This window comes from Centroberyx affinis, unplaced genomic scaffold, assembly GCF_046629955.1.
Source record: "Centroberyx affinis isolate AG114_WGS23_722 - 3 ecotype Tasmania unplaced genomic scaffold, CSIRO-AGI_Caff_v1 ptg000224l_1, whole genome shotgun sequence".
NCBI classification, from domain to species: Eukaryota; Metazoa; Chordata; class Actinopteri; order Beryciformes; family Berycidae; genus Centroberyx; species Centroberyx affinis.
Genome location: NW_027278911.1, coordinates 258,031 through 276,139, shown reverse-complemented (window position 1 = coordinate 276,139; position 18,109 = coordinate 258,031). Strand labels below are relative to the sequence as shown.

At 43.5% G+C, this 18,109-nt stretch overlaps 1 protein-coding gene across 1 annotated transcript; it reads right to left on the bottom strand.

Annotated features, from left to right (window-relative positions):
- Window positions 1-5,150: 5,150 nt before the first annotated feature.
- Window positions 5,151-17,828, bottom strand: drd3 (dopamine receptor D3). The gene is made up of 7 exons (XM_071541950.1): window positions 17,520-17,828; window positions 14,256-14,368; window positions 11,861-11,997; window positions 10,151-10,344; window positions 7,753-7,818; window positions 6,436-6,817; window positions 5,151-5,347 (listed from the first exon to the last, which is right to left on the bottom strand). The coding sequence occupies exons 1-7, from the start codon at window positions 17,808-17,810 to the stop codon at window positions 5,151-5,153; spliced, it is 1,380 nt and encodes a 459-aa protein (XP_071398051.1). The 5' UTR covers window positions 17,811-17,828.
- Between the last annotated feature and the right edge of the window lie 281 nt (window positions 17,829-18,109).

Below are 18,109 nucleotides of genomic sequence, written 5' to 3'. Positions count from 1 at the left end.
GAAACCAGGCCAGGGTTACAGAGAACAAACCCCTGCAGTAAGCTATAGCTGGAGTTGGAGAATGTACAATGACTCTTACCATGGCCTAGATCACATGTGCTTTTGTGTGGCTGTTAAAGTATTCATGTTAAAATCTAAGATCGCATTCTTATAAGTTCTTAAACATTTCCTTCAGTGCTAACGTGTTGACTCTGTGCAGAAACTTTGAAGACAAAAAAAGACTTTCTCCTAGTTTCCTTGGATACGTACTGAAGATACCATATGTTATATTTGGCAAAAGCAGGCTGTAGATTTTTTTTTATTATTATTCACTAAGCCAGTGATGAAAGAGACATGATTGAAAGCCAAAAAGTGAGTGGATATTCCTTTTGAGCTCTTTTATTTCGTGTGTCATTTTGACTCCAGTCACTGTGAAGACATTTGGATGTGTAAAATCCCCTCTCTCTTTCTTCTCCCAGATCATCTTTGAAGGGATTCGTACATAGTGGAGAGGAGTGTCATTACAATTCACAGTAAAATCCCAATTTAATCTAGACATCACTTGTTGTCCCTTCACCCACAAGCTATTTTTAAAATTTGTATGTAACTGTGTTCACATCTGAGAAGGCAAGTGCTTGAATTAAACCTGTTAATGCCTGAATACATCAGCTTTACTGTGGTTATAAACATTTGTCCTTTTATGTGTACAAGTGTGTTTGTGCATGCGTGTGTGTGTCCGTGTGTGTGTGTATGTGTGTGTGTTTGTGTTTTTATGTGTGTGCGAATGTGTGGGATATGCTCCATCTCTTGCTTTGATCCTCTGAAACTGGGTGACTTATTTAAAAGGCTTTAAGTTCCCTCCTGGCCACATCATGCATTCATTAGAATCTAATGCTATTAACCTGTCACCAGGGAAACCTTCACACACACACACACACAAACATGTGACAGACGACAGTGGGATCACATGTGGGTGTCCATTTGATTCAGACCTAAGGAGATATAGCCAAGAGAATTCAGTCACTTCAGATCTGAAAATAGATTGAACAGCTGAGAGAGAGAGAAAGAGTGAGAGAGACAGAGCAGGAGAGAGAGAGGGGGAGAGAAATATTATTATGCTGATTTTAGGCTCTGGTGAGAAGAAAGTGGTGGGAGGCACTGGTAGGAGGAAAGCGGGACAGATTGAACGTCAATCAAGGCACAGCCACCCATCTCTGTAATCAACATCCTTCTCCATCACCATTAGCGACTGCTGAACTTTGCAACTGGCCATCACATCTGTTTACTCACCCGAGGACATGCACATGTACAGAGACAGTCTGAGAAAGCCTCTCATATCCATTAAGAGAAAAGAAAGTGTCAGGAGGAGACTTGGTGTGTGTGTGTGTCTGTGTGTGTATGCGTGACCCTGTGTGTGTGCAGGGACTGCAGTGGTGGCAATTTGAGTTATCAACTCATTTCTGCCCCATGTGCTTTGTCTCCTCAGTCACAGCCTCCGATGCAGCAGACACTTCATAAAGTGAAGTTGGAGTTGAACACATGAGTCTGGTCAGGTCTGAATAATTAGACAGCCAGCAGCCATCACTCAAAGGAAGTATTCTCTTCCTCCTGAGACTCGCTGATAAACATGCATGCGGTGCCTCACATCCATCTTTGTCCTTTGTCTTGCTAGAAATGTGTCATCCACGTCTCGCACGGCACCAGACATACTGAACAGTGCAGCTAACCCCCCCCCCCCCCCCCCCCCCCCGCTGTGCCTTTCACTCCCGGATGCTCCCCTTCACTTTCGGACCTCCCCACACACTTATACATGTTTACACATGTTCCATCACGCATGACACACAAATACAAATTTGCACATGCACCTGTTTGTGACATGCACACACATACACACATCTGACTCATGCATGCCATACAACAGATAGTACAACCCCGAACCACACATCCATCCATCCATCCAAATATGCATAGCTACAGCACACATACAGTACATACATAAATACAAAGATACATGTGTACAGTGTAGTGGAGGCTAAACGCACCTAAACTCAGTTTACCCCTCTTTTTAGCCTGATACAAATATTTGTGATGGACATTCATAGTATACATCATATTAAGTACTGATGTAAGTTATATAAGGATAGGGTCTTTTAAAAGAAGAAAACATACAATTCTGAAAATATAATTTATTTTTGTTTATATTGGTGGATGTTTGTCTTATGTTGATCACCAAAATAAACAAAATAGTCTGGAAGCACCTTAGATGCAAAAGGTAAACATTTATTACAGCTGAATAAGCGCAAATAAACAAAAGTGCATAAAACGGCAAAAGACGCAGGATAGGCTTGTATAATACATGCAGCTATGGCAAGCTGATGATCACCAACTGGAGGTCATAGGTCACCTACCTTTTGGCCACCTCATACATACATAAACACACACACACACACACACACGTGTCATCATCATCAGTCGTGTCAGTGCAGCGAGGCGATGCAGGCGGAGAGCGTCAGGGGAGCAGGTGTTTGTCCCTCTCAGAGAAATAAGAGAGCTTAAGATCCTGGGCTGAGGAAGACCGCCCCCCCTCCAACCCCCCCACCCCCACCCTCTCCAACCAACCCTCTCCCTCTCCAGCTATCCATCCATCTTTTTTTTTCTCTCTTCCAGCCATCTTTCTGCATGTCTTACTTTGTTTCCTCATTCAGCTCTACTCCTCCCATCTCCTCTTTCTCTTTTTGGCTTTCCTTGCCTTCCTACTCAGCTCTCCCATCATCTCTTATCTCCTTCTGTGTTTTTCACCCCTCTCTTCTGTTTCTCTATTGTTCTTTTCGCAAATCATTTCTCTCTTTCTCTAAATCTCCCCATTTCCCGTTCACTCAGCTGGGCCCCTGCTGTGTGTTACTGCCCCGAAGGCTAACTGGCTCTCTAATTCAGTAATACCCGGTGCTATCTCTTATCACAAGCATGCAGACACACACACACACACACACACACACACATACACATACCTACATGTACTATATGTATATATATGTATATGTATGTATGCATATGTGTGTGTGTGAGTGTCTGTGTGTGCAAACAGATCATAGCAAGCCTGCAAGCGTTCCATTTAACTTTATTTACAACACACAGTATGCTCCATCCATGACAGACCTTCCCACTTCACAGTTTACAATCCAGCTTGATCGTTAAGATCACAAAGCTCCACCTACAGTCATACCTTCAAGGAAGCAGAGAGCATCAGACCTTCAGAACAGCCAGCAGGCAGCTCTAAATCACAAGAGAGGTTTGACAATAAACTGACAGTCCCTTAAAAAAAACCCCATTTAAATTGCTTCCACTGTGCATCACATCAAAATCTCACATTTGAATTCAAAAGACTCCACGTTGAGCACGATGCTTCCACATCAATATACACGATGAGCTGCATGATGACTTGAGAGTTGTCGAGGACCCAGATGACACTTTTCCAGCACAATTCAAACAAACTGGCTGGAATTGTGATTTGTGCATGCATTGGTGAGTAAGTGATGATGATGTTGGGAGGGGGGGGGCGGGGGTTGGGGTAGTGAGTAACGTCAGCGACCTCACATAGTGCAGCGGCAGGCTGCCTCAGGATAGAAGTGGCCCGTACACACAGATCTAAGATCAATCTATCTGCCTCACATCTTCATCTCGGCTACTAGTAGAGCGCTTCCAAATTTGCAGAATTTAGAGAATTGGATGGTGGAATGTAGTCATGAATCCAGGACTACAGTGGTGCATTGATCCGAAAGCAATGAACTGAGGAACTGTGCGGCTGAGCAGTACACATACTGTACATTACATATCCACAAATAAGTCCACACCTTGTTGTATTGATACGACTGCATGTAGGTGAAAATTGAGGTATAAACAATTTGAGGAGTAATACTGTTGAAAAGGTGACCCAGCCCTCTTTGAAAACAAAGCTTTGAGTTTGTAAAGTCTTTGTTGGAATAAATCTAAGAAAAGTAACAATCTTTTGTTGCTTGCATTTATTGCACACCACAGTGTGAGTTCATTGTCGTGCTCCACACTGCCTTTGCAGTGTAACTCCTGGAACAGGCATGCATGTCTTCAGTAGCCTGGTCCCGGCCCTTCGAAGCGCCTGTGTTTACATTTGTTTTCCTTCGGTATCGTTCGTTTGTTTCCGCATGTTAACCACGCCTAGTCTGTTTGAATTTTTAGGTAGGACGTAGGTCTGGTCGCCTCCTCATCGAAGGGGACAGTCCAATGAGTGGAAATCTCCATCATTCAAATTGTTGGCAGGGTCTTGGATGATGATGTAATCAGTCAAGATGTAGTCTGAAGTCCATGGTGGATGAAAATGTAAACACTGACCTTATACTGAATATAGCTATAGCAATATACGCGTTTAAAAGTTTTTGTTCGGGGACAAGATGCACTTGGTGTCTTGCCAATGGGCTTCAGTAAAAGCCTAATTTATCAACTAGCCCCTCTAGTACATGATGAAATAGGTAGCAATAGACCTATTGTCATGATAGCTTCTCCCCTCATAGCACTTATGAAGAACCAAGTAAAGGAGGCGAGCAGCTTGGAATAACTGCACTGCAGCTCGGGGTCAGGAGAGAGGACAATATTTTGATTGGACATTGTTCGCTCGTGTTTGGAAGCCCTGAAGCATGGCTAAGTGGAGGCAGATGCTACATTGTTTGTGCAGTAATATTAATGACACAAATAACTTCTACATAAAACGAAAAAAAAACTCCACAGTGCCTACAGAAATTTGATTTGCGGTATCCATCATGTTTTAAAAATGTGAGGAAAGCGGCACTTTGCAATAACGTCATCACCTTCCTTGCTTTTATTGGTCAGGAATTAAATCGGGGCAATCCGAGCAGCGCTCATGCACCCACATCTGTACCGATGCGAGAAAAAGCACATAGATGGACGCTTCCACCAGACCAGACCTACAGAACACCCAAAAATTCAAACAAACTAAAACAAACAAGCGAAACCGAGAAATGACAAATGTAAGCACTGGTGCTCTGGACAGCTGGGGCCAGGCTGTCTTCACCCTGACCAGTGTCCATCTGTGGTCATTGTTCACTAAATGTACCAGATCTGAGCTGCAGCATGAGTGCATGGCCTCATTTCCATTTTAATTTCCTGGTGCTCCCTCTCCCTCAGCAGCTGAGGATCTTGATGAAGGCCCGTCTGAACTCGATGTTGAAGGTGGTGTAGATAATAGGGTTCAGGGCGCTGTTGACATAACCCAGCCAGGTAAAAGCACTGTAAAGCTCAGGAGGCACGTAGCATGTCCTGCAGTGGGTGTTCAGAATGTGAGTCACAAAGAAGGGCAGCCAGCAGATGAGAAACACCCCTGCAGCACCCAGAGAGCAGAGAGACAGAGAGGGCGATAGGGAGTTGAGGGTGTAAGTGGGACAATGCGTAGGTGTAAAAGTGTAGGTTTAAAATGTAGGTTTTAAAGTAAAGTGTAAATGCAAATAGATGGAAGAAAGCAAATGTGGGAAGTGGGAACGTGTGTGTGTGTACAGAAGATGAAGTGGGGGAGGATCACAATTTGAAAGTGTGAGGAAAGTGGGCAGCAGGAGAGAGGAGAGAAAGAAAGAGAGAGAGCACATGTTAGTCATTCATAATTAAAACATCAAACGCTTTTGGTTCCTAATTAACCTATACTTTGTGTGGTATACAAATCCCAGTCTTAAGGTCACTTAATACACCCAGCAGCAGCCAACAGGGTTGAGTCTACTAGCTGGGTCTAATGGGTCTGATGTTTATTGTGAATACAACTATCCTGGGGCGTAGTTGGAGCGCACGTTACATTCACGGACTGGAATTGGGTCACAACGCCATGGCGGAGCAGCGGTCAGCAGTGGAGAGGCAGCTGGGCAGCGGGCCGGACCGGGATCATCTGCTGTTTATGTGCCAGATTTTTCTCTCCAATTAAGCAGACACCTCTGATTACATTATTGTCAGCGAGATCCGCGCTCCGCCTGAGCTGGTCGGGGCTGGCTGGACCGGACCAAAAGCAACCTGGCTGATAATTGGAGCGTGTGGAAGCTGTGTCAGGTGCTGCAGCATGTGTCTGGACACATACTGTGATCCCAAAACTAGCCAGACTTCTTGACGTTTCAGCTTGATTCACTGTGGCTCCGCAGAAACATGCAGCAGATGCACATGGGATAAACAAATATACTGGTACCATCACAGACAGGCTAGTGTGCACTACAGGTGACCAGCTGCTGCAGTCAGGTGTTATCTATCTATAACATATGGCAGAGAAGCACACAGTGTATCAGGCAAATGTAGCAGAATAGGGAGTTGCAGTGGAATATAAAAAGACTCAATCAAATGTTACATCTATAAAAAGCCTCTGTAAAGTTGCCATTGACAACATTTACATTCTCATTTCCTCAGCTTCCCCCAATAAAGACAGCCTCTACTCACCAAGCACGATGGCCAGCATCTGAGTGGCCTTCTTCTCCCGTGCGTGCATGCTCCTGAAACGTGGTTGGTTGGATCGGGAGCGGGGGAGGGGCCGCAGCGCCGTGTGCGTGCGTCCGTTGGACAGCTCCTTCACCTCGCAGCTCCTCCTGACAGGTGGCCCCTCGTCCTGCTGGTTCTCCTCCTCCTCCTCCTCTTCCTCGGCTTGCTCCTGCTCCTGGTCCAGCTCGGTGCGGCCGCAAGAGGCGTGGCTAATGCTGCAGTAGTTCTGCGTGTCCACCGGGGGAAACAGCGAGTTCTCCACGGGACCCGTCCGCGGGTGTTTACGCCACAGACAGCCTGACAACAGGTGGGACTTGGGTGGCGCCGGGGCCTCCACGCTCTCCTGCTGGGACAAACGGCACAGTGACACTATAGGCAATAGGCACAGCAACACTGATGCACAATGCATGATTTTCTAGCCTTCTTGAACTCAGTGGTTCTCAACTTGGGGGTCACAAGATAATTTGGATGAGGGGTTGTGAAATTTATGGTTGATTTTATGGTGATTTATGGGACAGTAAATAACCATATTTCTAATATACAAATGTATTATCATATTTATTTTTTCAGATTTTTCTCTAATTTGTGCTTTTTTCTTGTGAAATGCTGAATAGTTTTCAGCCTCTGGGCCTCCTCCAACCTGCAAAATGAAAGTCATTCTGTGGTTGAACTGTTCTCCACTCTGCATACTGTGATGAGGGGTCGCGAGTTGGCATCGCTTTGTTTTAAGGGGTCACAAGCCAAAAAAGGTTGAGGACCACTGGTCGAACTAATTATTCACACATCTGAGACATCCATCAGACCTCTGTGTCCCTGTTCCTTCTCTCCCTATATTCCATCTCAATGCGCCCCACCACCCTGCCCATGGTCCCTAACAGACAAATCCAGACAGGGAAAATTAGAGCTCGGTATTCCCTCCATCTTTGAGGTAGTTTGTGGATTATGCAGGTGCTGGAGTGACAAATACAATGCGACACCCACAGACTTTGCTCAGTTCACCAGTGGCCAGGTGACGCAAAGCAACCAGCCATGGCTCAGAATCACGATTTTCTGCTCTTTCTCAGACCTCAGGGCCGAGACGACACAGCGGAACAGAACGCAAGCGTGCATGAACGTACACACGGACAGACCCACGAGAAAAGCTAAAAACAGAACTGCCTCACATGCCACCGTGTCAGAATACGCCAACACAGTCAATATGGGGGTTAGTCAGGCAGTAGATTGTACTGTACTGAGCAGTATTGCAGCATTTAAAAAAGAAAATTAGTTGACACCTACCACTTTAATCCTGATAGGTGACAGGTCTTGCTTCACCTTGGGGGTCTCTTCCTGTAGACAGGTCTCCTATAGGTAGACATGGGATCACAGGGAAGGTTGAGATGGAATAATATTTTCCAAAGAAAATGCTAAACAGGATTGCCTACTCATCAGGGTTGGGGCCATTCATGAATTGAATTGAGAATGCATGGAAAATTCCAATTCAAGGTTGGAACTGGAGTTGGAATTGCACGCAGCTCTAAGGAAACAGAATTGGAATTGAATTGGAATGACAGGAAACAGAATTAAATTCCATTAAATTCCACTTATAAGAGAGGTTGTCTTGACTTGCTAAACATTATAAATCAAACATTAGGAATCAAATAAAAGACAGTTAAACAAATCAGATACATTCAATCTAATTTATGAATTACAATTACATGTTATGCATCAAATACCACCTGAGATGCTCCTTTAACATTTATGATATTCAGTATTGATAATATACAGTATAAACCTACATGTGATCTCCGATATGTGGTAAGAAAAACACTAAAAAACATGGGATTTCACAAAATTTCATTGAATTAAATTAAACTTTCCACGTTCCAACGTTCCAATTCCTCAGTTGATTTGGAATTGATGAGTTCATTCATGAATTGACCCCAACTCTGCTATTAAAAATCTTTACCATCCATTTGGAAACTGTGCGATTCATCTCTACACAAGTTTTTTTTTATTATACTTCAAGCAGTTCTCTTTCAGTGTCCCTAAAACAGACAAACTAAATAAAGAGAAGTTGAGTTGAGTTCCTGATGTGGTGCATGTCTGCTGTGGATCCAGTCAGCCTCACTCCTGAGCCAAACTGTGTGACTCAATTAAATTTCACCGGAGGAAAAAAGCCCCCTTTGAAACAAGGACAAAAAATGAAAAACTTCTTTCTCCATATCAAATGTTTCTTCAGCTGACTGAGTCTGAGTATTATTATGAGATTTCGAAATGCTATTTCATTATAACTCTCTCAGCCTGAACACCTCCAGGCCTCGGATCTTACAGCTGGTTTACTGAGATCCAAAACTGGGACTCAACCACAAGCAATTATCCATAACCTGCTTTTAAAATAGAGGAGTTAACTGTTGGCAAAGACAGAAAAAATGGAATAGAATAAAACCAGACACATTTCACTGGAAGATACCATATTGCAAGGCTGATCAGGTTTCTAGATTGAATTATCTATTACTGTCTTTTTTTTTTTTTTTACACCATATTTTATAAATAGTGTAGGTACAGAGGCACAGAACACGACCCAATGTCTCCTTGTCCGTGGATATTAAGATAAAGCCACTCTTTGCATGATAAACGTAACTGGGACGAATCTTAGAATGATGGATGTGATGAAAGAACTGACAGCTAGTTGAAAAACCATTTGAGTTTTGTTCTGAAATGAGATATACACCATTTGAAAAAAAGTGTCACCTTCCTCACAAAATGATTGATAGCAGAAATTTAGAAGAAATTATGGTACTTTTTTTTGAAGGACAGCAAGTAACTTGAGCCCTTGGTTCCCAAAATGCACACAAAACACTTTAAAGACTAGAGCTATTTTTAGAGATAATGATGTTTTTTTTTTAATAATTGATATATTGTGTTTTAGAAAAGTGTTTTAGATCATACTCTTTATGACTTTAACCTTATGACTTTCATTTCTGAAGAGGAATACATTTCAGCTTTGACCTGTGCTCAACTGAAAGAGCCGCTGCACTCACTCTGCCTACATTTACAGATCAGAATCATCATCAGTACAATCAGAGCGCAGTAATCTCATATGACATCTCCTGTCAACCCACCCGCCTTGGAAACCTGCTCATAAAAAAGCCGTGCTTACGAGAAAAACATCTGTTACCATGGCGATTTGACATGATGTATGTTTCTGATAGCCGTGTCTATCACTGTGATTACACGTCACACCACTTATAGCGGAGCCTTGCTGTGAGGCTGCACTCTGATGTGGCTGCAAAGCGGGTTTGAAAGAGGTTTTGCGGTTGGAAACTGTAAGTGATATCGTGTGCATCTGATCTGTGCGACATTGCGCAACAGGAAATATAAATTGCAATTTGCAACTCAGTATGGGTGTGTGTGTGTGTGAGTGATAGTGTCCACATCAGAGACATATTGTCGCTATCGAGTGAAAACCTTGTATCTTCAAAATGTCCGCTTTTCAGAAGCGAAGAAAAGCAGCCTTGTTTTAAGCTTGAGCACCATGCATTTTTGTGAGATTTTGTGATTTTCCAGTGAGGTTTAAAAGGGTTTTATAAGCCCGAGGATGGAAGAATTTTCTCAACCCATCAAGAAGAATGTAATCCTTTCATTGAAGTGAAAATGTGATCACATGACAGCAGCGAGATGACGCTGGTCTCACCGCAGACGGAGGGGTGGAGCCCGGCTGGACCTTCCCGCTGGCCTGGCCGAAGGTGATCCTCTTCCGCCTCAGCCTCAGGAAGACGTAGATGCGGACGTAGACCAGCAGAGTGACGATGAAAGGCAGGTAGAAGGACACGACCGAGGAGTAGATCACAAAGTCAGGGTTGGAGATGGAGCACACCATGGGGTCATCTGGGTTAAAAGGGAAAACACAGATATGTACAAACTGGGTCAAAATCCCATTTTGACAGAATCAGTATAAGAATAAAACCTAGGTGTGGTTTAAAGGTGGACATTTGACCCTGGTTCATGTAAATGACCTCAGAGACTTGTCCTTTTTCTCATTCTATGTATATATACAGTACTGTGCAAAAGTCTTAGGCAACCTAGATTTTTTATATAAATTTCTTAGAAGTCTTAGATGTTTGTTTTCTGCATTAGTGTGTCAGTAGACTGCTGTTTATTGTAAATTTTTGATATTCAGAAACTTTTCATTTCATTAGTTTCTTTGCTTTATGGATATCTTTGACATATGCCTAAGACTTTTGCACAGTACTGTATATGTATACTGTGCATTTAGCCTCAAATGAGTCTGAGTATGAAGTATTGATTTGATAGTAATTGTATTCATCAAAGATAAAAGAGGCCAGACCATTTGACATCATATTAATGGAGTATGGACCAATTCTCCAACAGGTGATGGTGAATTGGCACATGCATTGACCGCAGCTATGGAATGCATATTGCATGTAAGTGCCATGTCCAAACTGAGGCGATCTGACTCTCCCTGGCTGGATCAATAATGCATGCCTCAATACACACAGAGATGGAAACATGGACAGATGCCCTCCATCTCCACCCATTCTCCACAAACCTTTCTGCTTTAGTTTCTAGATTCATATTGTTTAGGATTCAAACCTTTTAGCAGGCACTAACACAGTGTTTTTTTTGTCAGGCTGTATCTTCTGAAGGATGATGAAGGGTATTGTGAAACTGATGTGCACTCGCTGGTCTCCTCTCCCCGGTGATATAATGATGATGCTTGGTTGCATACTGACAACAAGGTGGGGATTCTGTGATCACCAGCAATCATTTTGTATTGATTGTTACTTGACTGAACATGGGGCCCATTCTGTACCTCTAGGCCTATTCTATTCTGTACGGTTGTCATTGACTATGCCGCAGGTGTGACCGATGTCCTTTAATTGTGCATGCAAGAATGCAGTCTACTTTTAATTAATGATGTTAGCTGTTAAAAAAAACAGCTACTGGTGATGTGTCTGGCATTTCTGGGCCCATTTTACTGCTTGGTGGTTTATATTTCTTATTCTCACGGCTAACTGGCCACACGGAGACAATGTGATGCCACGTTGATATTTGCAGTGCAGCTACAATAGAGTTTGATAGCAGAAACATTTTCAGCTATCTAAAACATCAGTGGTAAATGTCAGGTTTTGGTGTCAGTCCCTCAGAATCAAAGAGCAAAGGCTTCTTTCTAGACTCGCCATTTTGCACCGATGTTCAACAATCATACAGGGAGAAATCCATCATAGAAGAGGAAGAGGCACCAATGTCCCTTGTTATTTGACCAGAATGAGAGTATCTTGGAGTCTTGTGCCATTTTGCATCCCCTATCGAATTAAACTGAATGCATGCTAGGATGCAAAATGGGAGATGCAACGTCAAGCGGAAGTGTTGGTGGCCTGACCTGTGGTGTTGAAGCCAAACAGCAGGGGGCAGGAGACAGCGAAGGCCAGCACCCACACAGTGGCAATCATTACCGAAACTCTCTTCCTGGAGCTATGGGTCGTGTTGTACAAGACGGGCATCACCACCGCTGTGTACCTGCACACACACACACACACACACACACACACACACACACACACACACACACACACACACACACACACATTAGAGACAATCCAGATTTAAAATTGTGTGAGTTAGTGGAATAGGGGCTAGGACATTCGAATAAAGATGATGATAATGATAATGAGAGAGAGAAAACGAGAGAGAGAAAGAGAGAGAGCGAAGGAGAGAGAGAGAGAGAGAGAGAGAGAGATGCCAGAATACCAGGGGATGCCAGAATGAAAGCAACATAAAGAATCTAAACAACATAAAGAACGTAAACAACATAAAGACCAACAATGGAGCAGCAGACCAAGCACTTCTGTTTAGAAACAATTTGGGTATTCAGCAATAAAGCTAGTGGAGCTTTGATTTAAGAGTTAATCACCACACTATATGCCAAGAATGTATAATGAGACTGGGCAAACCAGGTTCAACAGTGGCACAGCAGAAACAGTAATTATGCTGGACCCCGACCCAACATGGATGTGACATTATGTTGTTTAGAGCCAGATAACTGCCATGATTGTTTATCCTCATCAGACTAATTACTCCCTTTCCTCTCTGGGCAAAACACGGGGCAAACCTGGAGCCAAACACACAGAGACAATCACTAAAAATACTCTTCCCTCTGCTGTATTTCCTCCTCTTTTATTCCTCCTTTTACTGCCTGCCATGCTCCTGTCTGGAGAAATAAATGGACAGAATGAAGTAAAGTGGTAAAAAATAATGCATGTGGTCTATCAAGTGCTGGCTTAAGTTACACAGACAATGCATTATGTTGAGGGAAAACAAACTTCTTCACCTCTGAGTCACCCCTCAAGACAAGACCGTCACAATCAAATCTGTCTCTTCTCCAAGACACTTAATCTTAAAAAGTCGATGCAAGATGGCCCTTTCTTCATGTAGCCATTGATTAGCCTGGTGGATTTTCTACTTATTCCCTTTGAATGCTATCAGATCTACTATTTGCAAATGCAAATAGGGCTAAAGGCTGCGTGCAGAGCCAAAGCAATAATCTCCCTTTGCTATCACAGCAGTAATTACTATGACCTCAAGAATAAACACAAAGCTGTGACAATAATGATGTAGGTTTATTATACACTGGCAAAGACACAGAATGCCCCTAGTGCTGTCTCTAATTCAGCCCCTCAAACGCTTGTGATATCAGTGCTGATGAGTTTTCTGATAGTTTTAATCAATCAATGACAACAACAGAGCCTCACAGAACTTCATCCGTCAGAAGCAAATTATGTATTGCACACACAAACACTACAGCTACAGGCACAAACATGCATGCCAGCAGGCCGGCAACTACATACAATTAAAGACACAAATTTGAGGACAACACAGCTTTTCAGGAACTAAGAAAAACAGTCATGTGTTTAGCTTGACCACCCAACCCATTCACCATGCATTTTTGAGTTTTCCAGTGGGGTTTTGGAAGGCTTTCATAAGTTTGTAGAATTTTCTCAACCCAGAGAGAAACCATGTTTCAAGGTTTTCACATGATAACAGCAATATCATATGAAAGAACCCACCCACAGTCTTACTAATTGTATAAGCAAACAAATACGCCCACCCCCCACCATACACACACACACATACACACACACACACACCCCAGTGCATCCGCAGTACTGTATTCACTCTTGAAGGTTACAAACTCTTGGTGCCTAAGGGCTGTAAGTTCAAAGACCCTAGAGAGTTATTAAATATTAACTGTGACATGAAGAGGAAAACTAAGCAAATAAATAATGTAAGTACTAGATGCACATCTACAGTAAACATTTTAACGAATGTGCAACACACAGTTATATGTCCAGAACGTCAAACAAATGCACACTAATTAGATAAACACACCAAATCGAAACTTAATCACCAAACCTCATCCACACAAAATACACATCAAATCTCTCTCTCTCTCTCTCTTTCTCTCTCTCTCTCTCTCACTCAGATACATGTTGACACACATACACACACACACACAGAGAAACACACACCTATCAAGAGGATAGGAGCAAGCTTGGCAGATATTGTATTTCTCCAGGAAGTTTTGAAATATCTATGAGGTGAGGCAGGGAAGAGAAAAGGCCTTGATACATGAAAACTTCACATGGATGACATCCACACTAGACATATACAGTGACTAAAATGCCAACTCAGAGAGAATTGCATATTCTCTCTCTCGTTCTCTCTCTCTCTCACACACACACACACCACACACACACACACACACGCTACACACTTACCTGTCAATGCTGATAGCACACAGGTTGAGGATGCTGGCGGTGCACATCATCACATCCAGCGTGACAAAGATGTTACAGTAGAGCCGGCTGAAGAGCCAGGCGCCGCCGACCACCTGGACCGGACAGACAGGCAGATTAACGACACACAAGTTTCTCTTCCTTTTTGAAGTGTGAGGTGTGAAGCATCCTTCATACACAAACACACACACACAGACACACGGACGCATGCAGGCGGACAGAAAGACACACACACTAGACATTTTACATTACATAGACAAAAAAACAAGGTACTGGAGCTGCCTAATGTCCCGCCATAATCACCATGGTATATTAAACATAACCATTTAAACATGATCTCACATCTTAAAGCGTTAAGGAGTTATAGCAGTTTCACGAAAATCTTTTTTTCCTCATTAATATGCAAATTCATGCAGCAAAGTGCTACAAAATTTTATCAGATCACCTCTGTTGGGGGAACCTGTGGTGTAAGTATGAAGTTTCTATATTGTTCTTGAGTTATTTTGCTCACAGGAACGTTTTCTACACACAGACTGACTGATGACGGAAGACACAATGTCCCACACACCATATGTACCATGTTGGCGGGCCACGAAATGTATGACCAAGAGAACGTGCCACACACAGGGTCCAATTACCCTCAAGGGACTTCAGAAAGGACAATTACCAGCCAGCAGCCCCAGTCACACAGACGCCCCCCCGCTCAGACAGACAGGCTTTCCCTTAGGCGCTATAATGCCTGGTAATAACTGTCTGACAAAGATAAATGGGTTCCAAGCTCCATCGGCTGGCTACAGGATCTCTTAAGTCCTGGATGGGCTTACACACCTACACAGAAGGGCACACACACACACACACACACACACACACATACAGATGCAAGCGGACACATATACAGTATTCACACAAGCAATCTCTCTCTCTGTCTCACTCACTCTCACACACATAGGCTACACGTCTGTATTACTATACTTTTACGTCATCTTTTTAGCCATGTGAGGACATTTGATCTTCACAAGTATGGAAATACAAGAACACACAGTGTTCTTTTTGCCTCAGTCACCCAGACAGACACACATGTAGACAGAGGCGCACACATACAGTACATACTGAATATTGTGTGTACAGTGTGGGAGTGTAATGGGCATAACGGTGACTCGGTGGGTCTAGGTGCATAGCTTGTACTGACATTGCTGTGGGTTTGAATTATGCTATTTACCTTTTATCTTCACTTTTATCCAACGCACCTTACAGTGGGATCACACTCCTAACCCTGGCAGTGTTAGTGTCATGCTCTACCCATTGAATCTCCCATTTTTTCCTGTCTGATTTCACTGTATACTATCCAATAAAGCAATAATGATATAAGCAAGCGGCAAAAGGTATGACCTCTGTGGTATAAATGAGACCTCGGGCAGCTGAGTCTCCGCTCAGGCTGTCTGTTTGCAGAGCTGAAGCCATCGTTTAGGATTATTTATTGGAAGTCAATGTTCAGTCATTGCGGCTGTCTTCAACTTCGATCAACTATACAATCCAGGGATGAAGTTGCACATCATCAGTAGGCGCTGGGGGTGGGGAGAGAGCGATACTCATTCACTTTCCCTGCACAGACTTTCCTGGAGAAGCAAACCAGCAACACTCCGGTCACAGGATAATCCTCTATCCTGCAGATTAGTGCGAGCAGAGCGGTAGTGCTCACAGTGCCAGTCTTGGGACTTGATGTTGATGGCCTCTGCCTACGAGTCTGACCTAATGTGTCTTGGTCTCAGTCTGAGATCTGAGATATTACCTGAGATATGAATGACCCTCACCTATCTGCAAAGATGAATGAATATTTTATTTTCAAGTCATGCTATCTTTTAATGACCCATTCCTCACAGGATTATAAGTCGCTGCTTTAAAACTTAAATGAAGAGTTTCACTCCGAAATTAGTTCTCAAACATTTGAAAAAAAAAAGTAACACATTCTCTTACAGCAGGATTGCTGGCATGAAATATATTGTTGAGATTATATGCAACATTAAGTTTCATTTCACGGGTTATAATCATCTGTACTTTGGAAATATTGGGCACTGAATATCAGGGAACAGTTTTTTGGATAGAAACCCTTCAAATGTTCTCTCTGTTTATAGGTGAGCTGGGGAAGAGAACATCTGATTAAGTCTGGACCTTTTCAGCTTCTGCTCACTCACTGTGTGGCTAAAATTTTACTGAGTGACCTGCAGTTAAATCTTACGCACAGTGTGAGAAATGGCATGAAGAAGCACATTCTGCTGCCAGTGAGAGAGCTTTGGGCAGCAGGGTGCCTCCTGGTTGGAAAAACCGTCTTTCAGCCAGAAGACCGAGGTTCAAGCCCCCATGTCGGCAAACATCCGCCCTGCTGAAGTGTCTTTGAGCAACACACTGGATCCCCACCAGCTTCATAGATTTTGTTCTGTAGCTTTCTGCAGCTATCCTGCACTCTGATCTCCCTTGGGTGGGGGGCAGGTATGGGGATCAATAATGTCTCACATTACTATTCATCATTTGCACACATAGGCATGCATTGCTCAATATAGGCACTGGCCTATATACATGTGCACATACACACAATAAAAAAATAATTAATGTTTACAGACAAACTATCCCCAGATGTCCATAATAGTGAGTAATCTATAGAGCACAAACAACAAATAAGAATGACTGTAAATAAGAATTTGTTGAGCTGCCTTGCTAAATAATGGTGGAATAAAAATGAAAAATGATATCCATAGGTTTGCAATTTTCTTGCTTTGCACATTATTACTTTGCAATTTGTAGCTCAATTACTCAAAGCAGATGAAGTCATTATTTGTTAATATTCAATATGTCCTTTAGCAATTATTTATAATCTACATGAATAGTGAAGCACTATCTAAACTACCTTTCATCATCATTACCTCCTCCCTGTCACCCACACAATTGTCATGACGTAATAAGTTCCAAATGACCCTCATTCTTTATCTCTCTCACTCCGGGTCCACTCCCACACCATTTCTCCACTCTCTGTCCTTTCCCCTCTGTTCTCCAGCGTCGCCTCAGTCTCCACACTCACCTTTCACCTGTTCATTAAACCAATCTCTCCCACATCCTCTGTACCTCCAACACTTCCTCTCCACCCTCCAATTCTCTTTCCCCACTTCCGTCCAGAACGCCCAATCTCGTATCTTAAGCCATAGCGGCGTTTTCTACGCCATGTGACCTGACCTCTGACCCTAGACCCCTCACCTCCAGGTAGACGGCCCACGGCATGACCAGCGAGGCCACCAGCAGGTCGGCCACAGCCAGGCTGACCACCAGGTAGTTGGTGGTGGTCTGGAGGGAGCGCTCCCGCAGCACGGCCAGGCACACCAGCACGTTCCCAAACACGATGGCCAGGATGAGCAGGGAGTACAGCATGGCGTAGTAGTTGCGCTCCGCCTCGTCCTGGCCTGACGTCTCCGCGCTCTCGTTCTTCTCGTCCCATCCCAGGCTCTCCGAGTCGTTCCAGAGCCGCTCTGCGCTGCTAAACATCGCCATGGAGACGTCCCGGTGACATGGGAGAGGAGATGTATGACAGACCTGCCAGAGGAGAGGAGCACAGGTCGATTTTTACCTCGTCATAACGCTCCTTTAACACAACTGTGTATAAGATGAACATCCCATCATTCCTCTCTCGCTCACGTTTGGCCTGTCACACACACACACACACACACACACACACACACACATATTTCCCATTTCTCAGAGGGCAGATGAGAGAGCAGCATATTAACCATCAGCTCATGGCAGCATCATTTCTGAAATGAGTGGGGGGTCAGAAGTGTTCAGGGAAGCGT